Source organism: Passer domesticus, chromosome 30 (genome assembly GCF_036417665.1).
Source record: "Passer domesticus isolate bPasDom1 chromosome 30, bPasDom1.hap1, whole genome shotgun sequence".
NCBI classification, from domain to species: Eukaryota; Metazoa; Chordata; class Aves; order Passeriformes; family Passeridae; genus Passer; species Passer domesticus.
The window spans coordinates 5,153,311-5,165,849 of record NC_087503.1 but is presented as its reverse complement, the minus strand read 5'-3'; the positions used below and the strand labels follow the sequence as shown (position 1 = coordinate 5,165,849).

At 52.6% G+C, this 12,539-nt stretch overlaps 1 protein-coding gene and 1 pseudogene across 1 annotated transcript; one reads left to right on the top strand and one right to left on the bottom strand.

Annotated features, from left to right (window-relative positions):
- The window catches only part of LOC135287593 (zinc finger protein 883-like), a 142,610-nt pseudogene that overhangs the window by 108,445 nt on the left and 21,626 nt on the right, over positions 1-12,539 (top strand).
- On the bottom strand, positions 4,413-5,734 carry LOC135287629 (zinc finger protein 239-like). The gene is made up of 3 exons (XM_064400903.1): positions 5,520-5,734; positions 4,971-5,367; positions 4,413-4,886 (listed from the first exon to the last, which is right to left on the bottom strand). Exons 1-3 carry the CDS (start codon positions 5,614-5,616, stop codon positions 4,445-4,447), a joined length of 936 nt encoding a protein of 311 aa, XP_064256973.1. The 5' UTR covers positions 5,617-5,734; the 3' UTR covers positions 4,413-4,444.

Here is a 12,539-nt window from a genome sequence, read left to right as displayed (position 1 = left end):
CCCAAATCCTTATTTTTCCCCCAAATCCTTCTCTTTTAAACCCCAAAGCTTATTTTCATCCCAAATCTCCTTTTTTGACCCCAAATCATTCTTTGTGCACCCAAAATTTCCTTTTTCCACTGCAAACCCTCCTTTTCCCACCACAAATTTTCCTTTTTCCACCCAAATCCTTTGTGAGTACAAAATTCCTTTTCCCATCCCAAAATATCCCTTTTCCACCCCAATTCCCCACCCCAAATCCCATTTTTCCACCCCGAACCCTTCTTTGTGCATCCCAAATCCCTTTTCCCACCCCAATCCCCTTTTCCCCTCCCCAGCCTAAATCCCCCTTTTCCACCTCAAAATACCCTAAATCCCCTTTTTTCTACCCTAAATGCCTTTTCCCACCCAGATGCTCTTTTTCCACCCCAAATCCTTCTTTGTGCATCCCAAATCCCTCTCCTTTCACCCCAAACCCTCTTTTCCCACTCCAGATCCCCTTTCCCCACCCCAGTTCCTCCTTCTTTCACCCCCAAATCTCCTTTATCCATCCTAAATCTTTCTTTTTCCTCCCCAAATTTCTTCACCCCAAATCCTTCTTCTTTCACCCCAAATCCCCTTCTGCCACCCTGGATCCCCACCCCAAATCCCCTTGCCCAGCCCTCAGGGGTTTTTGGGGCTCCTGAGGGGTTTTTGGGGTTTTCCCCAGCATTGTACCCAGGGTTTCTCTGCAGACATTGCACCTGGAGCTGCCCCAAATAAACCCCAAATAACCCCAAATTTTGGGGACTGGGGTTTGACCCAAACTTTGGGGATTTGGAGAGTTTGATCCTAAGATTTGGGGGTTGGGGGGGGTTGACATCACAGGGTTCGGGGGTGGGAGTTTGACCCCAGACTTTGGGAATGGGGGGTGTTTGAAACCCCAGGATTTGGGATTTGGGGTTTTTGTCCCCAAAGTTTGGGTATTAGGGGTTTTAACCCCAAACTTTGGAGATGAGAAGGGTTGGACACTCCAGATGTTTCAAACCCCAGCAGTTGGGCACTGGGGTTTTTAATCCCAAATTTCGGGGGTTGGGGGTGTTTGAAACCTCAGGATTTGGGATTTGGGGGTATTTGTTCAGCCCCGTATCTGTGTCCCTGGCTGCAGCAGTTTCTCCGAGCAAAGGCTCGGTGCGAGAGCGGCGCTCGGAGCACACAGCTGTGTGTGCGGGCTGCAGCCTGCACCCCGAGATGTGCATTGCCCCTGCACCGAAATGGATTCCTGCTCTGCAACATCTACACTCTGTCCCACCGCCCCAACTCCTTCCCTGCCCACCCAAATCCCCTTTTCCCACCCAGAATCTTTCCCCATCCTGAATCCCCCAGTTCCCACCCCAGCCCCCCTTTTCTTCCCAGCATTGTACCCAGGGTCTCTCTGCAGACATTGCACCTGGAGCTGCCCCAAATAAACCCCAAATAACCCCAAACAAACCCCACTGTGCCTCGGGACTGGAGTGGGTTTGGGGGAGGTAGGAGTTGGGGGGGTCATAACTCCAAACGTTGGGCACTGGGGGAGGTTTGATCCTAAAATTTGGAGTTTGGGGCGGTTTGACACTCCAGGGTTTGGGATTTGGGGGGACTGACCCCAGAATTCAGGATCAGGGCAGTTGGACACCCCGGATGTTTCAAACCCCAGGATTTGGGGTCAGGGGGATTTAACCCCAGCTTTTGGGAACTGGGGAGTGTTTGACACCCCAGGATCTGGGATTTGGAGGGTTTGATCCTAAAATTTGGGGTTCGGGCTGGGGGGGGGGAGGCTGAGATCCCAGAGTTTGCTTTTGGGGGTGTTTGATCCCCCCAGTGTTTGAACCCCCAGGATTTGGGGTCGGGGGCAGTTGACCCCAGGATTTGGGGTGTTTGACCCCCAATGTTTGACGCCCCCGGGTTTGGGGTCGGGGTTGAGATCGGAGCCATTCCCTGGAAACAGCGGCGGGATGGGGATGGGGAACAGGAATGGGATCGGGATGGGGAAGGGGAGAGACCGTGAGCCAGTGGCGGAGCCCAGTGGCAGGGAGAGACCCCGCCGCAGTCCCGGCACGGCCCCATGGCCACAACCGCGGCCCCTCCGCAGTGCCAGCCCCTGCCGCAGTGCCAGCCCCTCGGCAGGCGCTGAACGGAGCCTCCCTCAATGGCAGCCCGGCGCAGGCCGGAGCGGAGCCATGGCCAGAGCCTCCCCCATCGCCGGCCCGGCCCCTTCAATCCCTTTTCGGGGCGGCTGCTGCCGCTCGCAGCCCATTGCTGGCGGTTCCGAAGGGCTGCGGGGACCCTGCCCATGGCGGGGGTGTTGGGGTGGCCCCAGAGCCGGCCCGAGGGCCGAGCGGGGATCGAGAGCCCCAAAGCCGAGGGGCTCCTGGGGGTGCCCAGCTCCTGCCGCCCCCAGCCCAAAAGAGATGCTGGCCAATCAGAGCGCGCGGCGCTGGTGCCGATCCAGTTGCCGGGCGGGAGCTCGGCGCTTGGGCCCCGCCCGGCGATGTGCAGCCAATCAGCGCCCGGCGCGGCTGTGACTCATCGGTTGCCGGGCAGAGCCGCAGCGCCCAGCGCTCCCCGGCAGCGGAATTTGGGGAGGGGGGAGGTGACCCTGGGCATGGGGATGGGGCGTGCGGGGGCAGCCGGGGCCGCACTGGTGGCACTGGTGGTGCTGGCAGCGCCCCCGGCCGCGGGGGGAGCGGGGGGCGCGGGGAGAAGGGGGGTGGGGCCCCAAATTAAACCAAAGGGGGGTCGGGACCCCCAAACGGAGCAGGAGGGGCTGGAACCCCCAGACCCAAACACGGGGGAGGGGATTGGGGATGGGGGGAACGATGGGGAAGGGGCGGGAGCGCGGGGGAAAGAGGGGGATGGGAGCCCCAAACAGGATGAAGCCAACTTGGTGTGGCCGCCTTTAGACGTGGATGGAGCCAAAGGCAGCCAAAGGCAGCCAATGCTTTTCCAGCCCGTCTGATCCCAGTGTGTGCAACCCCAGTGTGTGCAACCCCAGCGTGTGCAACCCCGGTGTGTGCAACCCCAGCCTGTGCAACCCCAGCCTGTGCAACCCCGGTGTGTGCAACCCCAGCGTGTGCAACCCCAGTGTGTGCAACCCCAGCCTGTGCAACCCCGGTGTGTGCAACCCCAGTGTGTGCAACCCCAGCCTGTGCAACCCCAGTGTGTGCAACCCCAGTGTGTGCAACCCCAGTCTGTGCCATCCCAGTCTGTGCCATCCCAGTCCATACAATCTCAACCCAGTTTATCCCAGTCTCTATAATCCTGATCTCTATGGTCCCATTCCACATGGCTCCAGTCCATATTTGATCCCAGTCCATGTTTGATCCCAGTCTGTGTGGTCCTGCACCCACTCCCAGTGTCTGGAATTCCAATTCCCAGCTAAGAAAAACTGTTCCTGTCCTTGAATCTCCTTCCTATCCTATCAATAAATTAGATTAAAATTAGAAATCAACAAAATATCATTAAAATGAAATAAATTATAATAAAAATTCAATATAAGAATTTTGACTCTTACTTACAATATACCAATATAAGTCAATCTAAAACAACAACTATAAGTATACCATTATCCAGAAATATAAATAAGCCAATTGTATACCAGGAAATACCTGTTGAAAGTTTTACCTCAATAACTAATATACTTTAGACAAAAAATATCTAGGAAAACTAACATAAAATCTAACACACCTTAATAAAACTATTCATATTACAAACACGCTAAACACAAAACCAAGCACCACTAGAATTTCTCATACATTTTAACCAAATAATAAAACTTTAATAACACCCTTAAGTACTCTCATATTATTTTTTAAAATTTAATTGTAGGTGAGTGCTTTTATTTGGATATTGGTTTTTGGATTGTTTGGGTTAGATGATATAAAAAATGGGATTTTTATAGCAAATGAATCAGCTGAGAAGGCAGCACTCTGCAAACAGAACTGACTGAAAATGAATGGGACAGAAATCAGTAACTCTGAAAGTTTTATTTGCTGTCAAATACATCCCACCCAGCCAGCCCCACACAATCCCCATCCCACCGCTCCCAACTGGGATCCCACTGCTCCCAATCCCCTTCCAACCCCATCTCACCCTGCTGGCTGTGGAATGGAGTGAGTTTGGCATTTGATTGAGATTTTGTGAGGATGGAACAGGAACCTGAGGAGGGATTGAGCCTTTATGGGTTAAAATTCAGTTGCTTTGAGTGGGATTTGAGTGTTTTTCAGGTGACAGATCCATCCCTCTTGGCTTTTGGAGTACAAAGAGAAGAAGAAGAGAAAAAAATTAAAGCCAAACCAAAAGGAGAAGCAGGCAGTTGTGTTCCCAACAGGGATCACAGGGAATGTGGGTCACCAGGGCTGTGCCCAGCGTGGCTCCTGCAGTGGGGGATGGAGCTGGAGCAGCGCACGAAGCTCTTCCCGCACTCGGGGCACTCGCAGGGCTTCCCTCACCGGTGCCTCCGTTGGTGTTGGGTCAAGTGAGAGCTGCTGGAGAAGCTCTTCCCACACTGGGGACACTCGTAGGGCCTCTCCCCAGTGTGGATGCGCCGGTGGGTGACGAGGGTGGAGTTGTGCCTGAATCCCTTCCCGCAGTCGGGGCAGCAGAAGGGCCTCTCCTCTGTGTGACTCTGATAGTGCCGGAAAAGATGGGAGCGGATCCGAAACCCCTTCCCACACCTGGAACACTCGTAGGGCCTCTCCCCAGAGTGGATCTTTTGGTGCATGATCAGGTTGGAATGCTGACTGAAGCTCTTCCCACACTCCTCACACTCGTAGGGCCGTTCCCCAGTGTGGGTCCTCTGGTGCTGGATCAGGTGGGAGCTCCGGCTGAAGCTCTTCCCACATTCCTCACACTCGTGGGGCCTCTCCCCAGTGTGGATGCGCCGGTGCCTGACAAGACTGCAGTTGTGCCTGAAGCCCTGCCCGCAGTCGGGGCAGCGGAAGGGCCTCTCCTCTGTGTGCGTGCGCTGGTGCCTGAGGAGATTTGAGCTGCTCTGAAACCTCTTCCTGCACTGATCACACTCGTAGGGCCGTTCTCCAGTGTGGCTCCTCTGGTGGATGATCAGGTGGGAGCTCCACCTGAAGCTCTTCCCACACTCCTCGCACTTGTGGGGCTTCTCCCCATCAGGAACCTCCTCATGGACCACCAGCTCCGAGCTCTGGCTCCATCTCCGGCCGCCTTCCCAGCCCAGGCTGGCTCTTTCCCCCTCAGATCCCCGCCATCTGCGTTTGCAGCCCCTCCTCGTGAGGCATCTCCGGGGCTTTTCCTCCCCGTTGGGTTCCTGCGCCGTGGAGCCGCTCAAAACGGCCTCTGCCACCAGCTTCTGCCGCGGGGATTTGTCCTCCCTGCTCTCCATGCTCAGCTCCTGCTCTGGGGGAGGAAGGACAAGGACAGGATGGCATTTGCCTCCGTGCCACAAGCAAGGGCAAGGAGATGCCCCCAGGCTGTCCTGCAGCCGGGGCCCTGCTGGGCTGGGAGATGGAGCAGGAGAGAGGGGAACGGGGCACTGACTTCCTCCTCACCTGCCTCAGTGTCCAGGGACATCTTCCTCTTCCTCACAGCCTCACAAGAACTGGCAATGGGAAATCTTGGTTTGGGGAAAACTAGGGATGAGCACATTGAGTTTGAAGGTCTTTCTGCCCAAGTCCATCTCTACAAGTCACCGGCCATCGGGGCTCCAGAAAAACCTCCCAAACACCAAGATTCAGCCCTAAAAAGCCTCCCAGAAATTCCCTGTACCTGGACCCTCCCCTCTGCTGTTCAGGGTTCCCCCTGTCCCAGCTGCTGGGGTCACGCTTACATTGGGGGTCCCCCTTCTCCTCGGTGCCTGCCCTCCCCAGCCTGCTGGCAGTCCCAGCAATCCCAAAAGCTGCCCCCTCTTCACTCCCCATTCAGGGATGCCGGGGCGTTTTGGGCTCCCTTCTGGGCTCCCTTCTCCCTTCATGCTCTGCTCCGGGCTGCAGGGGCTCCAAGGAGTCCCCCCTGCCCCTCTCCGGCCTCTGCAGGCTCCCGCCAATGGCAGCGCTCCCCCCTCTCTGGGCTCCCCACTTTGGGCTCCTGGGGGACACAGGGCTCTGCTCCTCCAGGCTGCCTCTGCCGCCAGCCGCCACTGCCACCCCCCGATGTCCCCCCGAGGGGCCTTTTCCGCTCAGCCTTGCACTTCTTCATTCTCCAAACATCCCCCCAAATAACCCAACCCAGGCACCCCCCAGAATATTTGGGCTGAGCTCCACATCCCTGGGCACCTCCAGAGTTCCCGTGTGCCTGGCCCTGGGACGACCTGGAACACCTTGGACCCCCATTCCAGCCTTTCCCTGCCCCCAGGCCCATCCTTCTGCAAAAACCAGAGATGCCCTGAACTCCCCCTTCTGGAATATCCAGGGTGTCCCTATGCCATGTCCCACCTTTTTTGGGAAACCCTGGACCCCCCTTTCCTGGGCTCCAGGCCCCCTGGAACTCCGTTCTATCTCTCCCCGTCCCTGCCCCCCATTTCCGTGACCCTGAGCCTCCCCTACACCCCCATTCCTGAGACCCGAGACGCCCTTTTACCCCATTGCCCAGCACTGAGAACCCCCCTGCACCCCCTTATCCAGCACCAACTCAACTTTTTCCCGGCCCCCGCCTCTCCCAGCACCCAGCCCTACTCTTTTCCCTAACCTGAGATCCCTGGGCCCCCATTCCTGCATTTCCCAGCTCCCAGACCCTCCTTTTGTCACTCCCAGGACATCCCGGCACCCCCTTTCCTGGGCACAGGATTCCCTGCACACCCCATCCCAGCTCTCCCAGTCCCTGCACCCCCTTTTCTTGACTCTGAGCCCCTGAACCTCCTTCCCAGCTCAGCCAGCCCTTCAAGTCCCCCTTTCCTTGGCCTCTTGACCCCCCTGGATCCCCAGTCTCTCACGTTCAGCCCCCCAGCTCCCCCGATCTCGCTGTCCCCCAGTTCTGCACTCCCTGCAGTACCTGGCAGTGGTGCTGTCGCAGCCCGGCCCTGTCGCCGCGTCCTCTCAGTGCCCGTTCGGGCCCTGCCCGCCCAGCCCGACACGCTCGACTGCGGGGGACACTCCCCTGTGCCCGGGCTACAGGAGAGCGGCCGGGGCTGCCAGCCCTAAACCACAGGAGCAGCTGGCAGACGCTGCTGCAGGAAGAAAGGGCCCACTCTGGGCAGGGGAAAGCCAAGGTTTATTTCAGGGCTCAGGGCAGCTCTGACCCTCAGGGCAACCTGCTGCACACAGCACACACTCAACCCCTGCACCAGCTTGGAAAGGGGGACACAAACAAGGCAAAGATACATCCAACAACCAATGGGGGAAACGGGGCTGTGCAAACCGGGCAGATGGACATGAAGGAGCACAAATGAGGAAGCGCCTTAAGGGAGAGCCCTGACCTCTGCCCAATCACTCCACGCCCCTGGGGGAAGATTCTGGAAAGAGGGGAAGGGAGGCCGAGGGATTGACAGGGGCCCAGGGAGGAGACTGGGGAATGGCTCTGCAGCCACAGGGAGGATTGACATGGGCGAGGAGGGAAGGCACTTGGGGCAAAGCATTTTCAGGAAAGAAGCGGGGCTACATCAGGGAAACCATTGCAAACTGAGAACAAGGAGAATAAAACACAATACAAAACGGCCTGGGGTCCCCCAGTCCTTGATTGTGGGGGACGTGGACGGGACCCCTGCGAGCGCTGGGGCAGCGAGCGGGGCCGGATGGAGCCGCAGAGAGCGGGGATGGTGGGGGGAGCTGAGTTGGGATATTGGGATAGCCAGTGTTATGGAATGAACACAATGGGTCATAATGCCAATCAATAAAATGTTTAATAGAGGATAAAAGAAGCAAAGCACAGCGCTGGGCGACAGAGGGGAGTCACCGCTCCACCAACTGCCGCACCCGAGCCCGAGTCCCGTTCCCCCTTTTGAACAGTTCCTTTTCCGGGTTTCACGTCATCCTTCTGGTGCATCTGCGGTGAATCTGCGCATATTCTCCTTGTTGCTAGGGGGTCTTCATCTGCCTCCTGGTGGTCGTTCGATGAAGGCTCGTCCTCTTCCTCGCACGTATCCCTTTGGCTTACTTGACCTATGTTCTATAATGTTGCTTAAAAAGGCACTCGTGGTTAATATTGCTAAAAAGGCATCTGTGGTTATGGTCAGCTCAGCTGATTATGCTTGAGTAACTAGTTCCTGCAAGTAAATTTCCAATTCTTGCTCAACTATTTCATACTTTGCTATGCAATGCAGTTATACATTCAACGGGCAAAAAGAGGGGCTACCACCCCCTCACAATCCCCCCTTTTTCTTTATCAATCTTTTTGTCCGTTGAACCTAGCTAATGCTTCTCTACTAAGCTCTAAATATTCTTCCATTCCTCCCTCTGCCACTGGTTCATATCTCGCTCTTATAAGCATTAGGTGGGCTGCTTCTAATCTTCCTTTTACAATAGCAATTAATCTGTTAAAAATGCAAGGTCCAAAGGTAAGCATTAAAATAAGCAAAATTAGTGGTCCTGCTATGGTGGATAAAAGGGTGGTTAACCAAGGGGAGTGCGTAAACCAGGATTCATACCAGCTTTGTTGTGCTTCTTGTTATTTCTTCCTTTGCTCTATTTGTTTGCGCAACTCCGCCATCGTATCGATGACGATTCCGGTATGGTCAGCATAGGTGCAACACTCTTCCCTTAGAGCTACACACAATCCTCCTTGTTGTAAAAACAATAAATCTAATCCCCTTCGGTTTTGTAATACTACTTCTGACAAGGATCTAACTGATTTCACTAGGCCATCTATAGCCTTTTCGATCCTACTTAAGTCCTCATCTACTGACATTCTCAGGTCTCTCATTCCTAATTGTTGCTGTACCAATGAGGCTACTCCTGTTCCCACCCCTGCTCCCCCAATAGTTAATAGAACCGCAAGTGTGAGTGCAGTGAGTGGTTCTCTTTTGATCAGATGGTGCTCTGGAGTAATGTGATTTTCATATACGTAATCCTTGGGATGATACGATATTCGGGGTACGATCAATGCCTGTACACAAAATTCTGTTGTTTCATTAAATTTTTCCATGTTAATGCACGGGGTCACTCCAAGTTTATTACAAATCCATTTGGTATTGACTGCAGGAATGAGCCATTTAGCTGGTTTAGAGGGGTTTCTAAGACTTGTCTTGTTCTGGCACAGATGCTCTTTATCCTCGGGGACATTCCCTATACACCTGCCTCTCCCGCGTACTTGAGCCAATGATAGCCCAGGAGAGCCCTCTTGTGGATTTACTTTCCACAAGCATTCTCTAGGGTTCGACCCATTTGCTCTTCTCGCTTTTGCAGGTGACCGTATGGCTTCGTAGAAAGGTGGGTTAACCAGATATCATAGCCAGCACCCATCTGTAAGATTTGGGTATGTATGATTTAAGACTGTAAATGTAGCCTGCATCACTTTCCAAAGGGTTTTGTTATCCGTCTGATTGGCGGGGGTGTTATCAGTGGTGTTTTCCTTTTTGGCTCCCTCAATCCCTGCAGATCCTATCACAGGATTAGGTCCTATAGGGTGTGGATCATGGGGAATTGGCTCCTTTTTTATCACAAAATGTCCTCCTCGATCCTTTCCCGGTTCCCACAGTCTAACTCCCCAGGTTTTTCCTATAATCCAAGTAGGATTGCCCAATTTTTCCTGGGTCACATTAATCTGAAGGCTTTTACAATTCCCAGTTTTTACTAACCCACCCTCAAAGTCAAGTTTGGGAGGAGTGCAAGACCGTGGGTGCCAACCGACTGTTATGTGTGGGTCCCTCCCTCCTCCTGGAACAAATCCATAGGGTATAGTTTCACACCCCCAGTATCCACAGTAAAATTCTCCGGGGTAGTTGCAGTATGACTTTCCAGGATTTGATGCTGGGCACATATAAAACCCCATATTTTGACAGTAAGGCCGTATGGCAATGTCACACAATTGACAGTTAAAGGAGGGGGCTCCTGAAGTTATAGTCTCTGCAAGGACCCGTTGATTTTCCCACCGAATGAGCGACCATTTGAAGGGTTCATGCGATTCTCTTCCTTCTACACAATGAACCAATAACAAGATTATGCATAGAGCTAGATGGTGCCCCTTGTAGGGTAAGGTTAATATCTTATCCTGGTTTTGGTTTCCCCCTCTGTTTACTTCTTTGTCACCTTTCCCCAAATTCCCTCGGACCCTTCTATCTTCGGGCGCTTTTTCCTCCTTCATGAATGATTCCCCACGCAAGACCCCTCTGCCTTGCCTGTCAACTTGGTTGCTACAAGCTACAGGGTAATCCATCTTCTCGGCAGCAAGGATCTTCTTCAGGGGCAGAAATCTCTCGCGCCCACTTATATTTCCGAGTGTTCCAATTTCGTTCTTTTAGTTGCGGGATATCGCATCTGAGCTCTTTAAAGAGCTTCCGACATTTGACCGTCTCTATATCGGTCAGGAATGGTCCAGAGGGCTCGTTGGGGTGGTAGCAATGAAGTTCGGGATTCATCCCCTTTGTAAAGATCTCCCACCAGGCAGGTGATCCCGCTTCTAACTCCCGATTGGCTATTTTCCAATTCAATGTTTCCCAAGTAAGTTTACGTTGCGCGCTCCAGCAGCGTTGACACACACTGCAGGGAGCTCTCCCTCTCCTACAATGAGTCCACCATTGCTCGCCGCAAAGTTTACAACTAAAGCATGCGAATGGATAACAATCACAATCAAGCCAGATACATTTTACCCTAATATCTTTGCGATTAGCATGGGTTCCTCCCGTCCATGCGGCCCCCTTATTTTCTAGTCTAACAGGTCGATAATAGGGCTGCTGAGCTAGATCTTCCAGATATTTACAATAGCCTGGTGCTTCAGAATCCCCAAGAAGCCATTTTTGCAGCTCCCAATTATCTCCTACCCATATATCGCCCGCCCCAACAAGGTCCATTAGAGTTGTGGCCTCCCCCGTTGCAATGTGAGCTTTAGACCTCCTGAATGTCTTTTCACTTTCCAATCCCCCTGATTCGTGTGTTCGTGTTCGAACTGGGTTGGGTCCACTGGTCCCTTAATCCGACTGGCATGTGTCCATCCTCTCTCTACAGTTCGTACCGCAGAGTCTGTGGTGATCAGGACCAGGTACGGTCCTTCCCACTTTGGAGTGAGGGAGTCTTCCTTCCAGCTCCGAATCAGGACCCAATCGCCAGGTTGCACCTGATGTAATACAAGGTCTAAGGGTCGTCATTGAGCCCACATTCCTTTTTCCCACAATTTCCTCTTATAGTTCATTAATACACTGAGGTATTTGTTAATATTTTGGTCAGAAACATTAGGGTGGGATTGGACCCTTTCAAGGGAATATGGCATCCCATACAGCATTTCGAATGGGGATAATCCTAGGTCCGCCCGTGGCCGAGTCCGGATATTCAGTAATGCTAATGGCAAACATTTCACCCAAGATAGCTTTGTTTCCAGCACAAGTTTTGTAAGTTGTTTCTTAATTTCCCCGTTCATTCTTTCGACTCTTCCCGAGCTTTGGGGGTGCCAAGGGGTATGTTTCTCCCACTTGATGCCTAAGGCATCCGCCAAGGCTTGGGTAATTTTTGAGGTAAAATGTGGTCCCTTATCGGAATCTATGATTTCTGGTATTCCATATCGGGGTATTATTTCCTCAAGTAACAGCTTGGTCACGGTTTGGGCTGTCTCTCGAGTCGTAGGGAATGCTTCTACATACTGAGTTAAATGATCTACCATTACCAAAAGATATTTTATCCTTCCTACCTTGGGAAGCTCAGTGAAGTCTACCTGTAGGTGGGAAAAGGGCATCTTTGCTACTGGCCTCCCTCCTAAGGGTGGTTTCCTCAAATTTCTTCTGTTTATTCGTAAACACGTTGGGCAGCTTTTGGTTATGTTTTTTGCTAAATCATGCAGACCTACAGTCATATACTGGGTCGCAAAATGATCAACCAATCCCTGAGCTCCCCAATGTGTTTTCTGATGCATTTTACTAAGAATTTGGCGAGCAACTGCCTTTGGTAAAACTCTTCTCCCATCATTTAATTGCCAATTTCCTGATACCTCTTTCACCCCTAATTGTGCCAGCTTCTCCCTCTCTTCTTCAGTGAATACAACTTGTCCCTGATGTGTTTCCTCTGATCTTTCCCCATTCTCCCTTAGAATTAAAGTTTCCACTAACGCAGCTCTTTTTGCCTCATGATCTGCTGCATTATTGCCTCTGCTTCGATAGTCCAACCCACGCTGATGTCCCTTCAGGTGAACTACAGCTATCTTTGTGGGACCTCTCAGGGCCTGTAAAAGATCTATTATTAGTTTTTGATGTACTAAGCCCTTTCCTTGTGAATTTATTAAACCTCTTTCTTCCCATAATTTCCCAAATGTATGCACCACCCCATATCCATATTTGGAATCTGTATATATAGTGCCTTCCTTACCTTTCAGTAATTTTAAAGCCCTTAGAATAGCATATAGTTCGCAAGCTTGGGCGGACCAAGTTTTGTCTAAGGTCCCAGACTCTATTGTTCTTAAATCCGCTCCCCCCACTATAGCATATCCCGACTTCC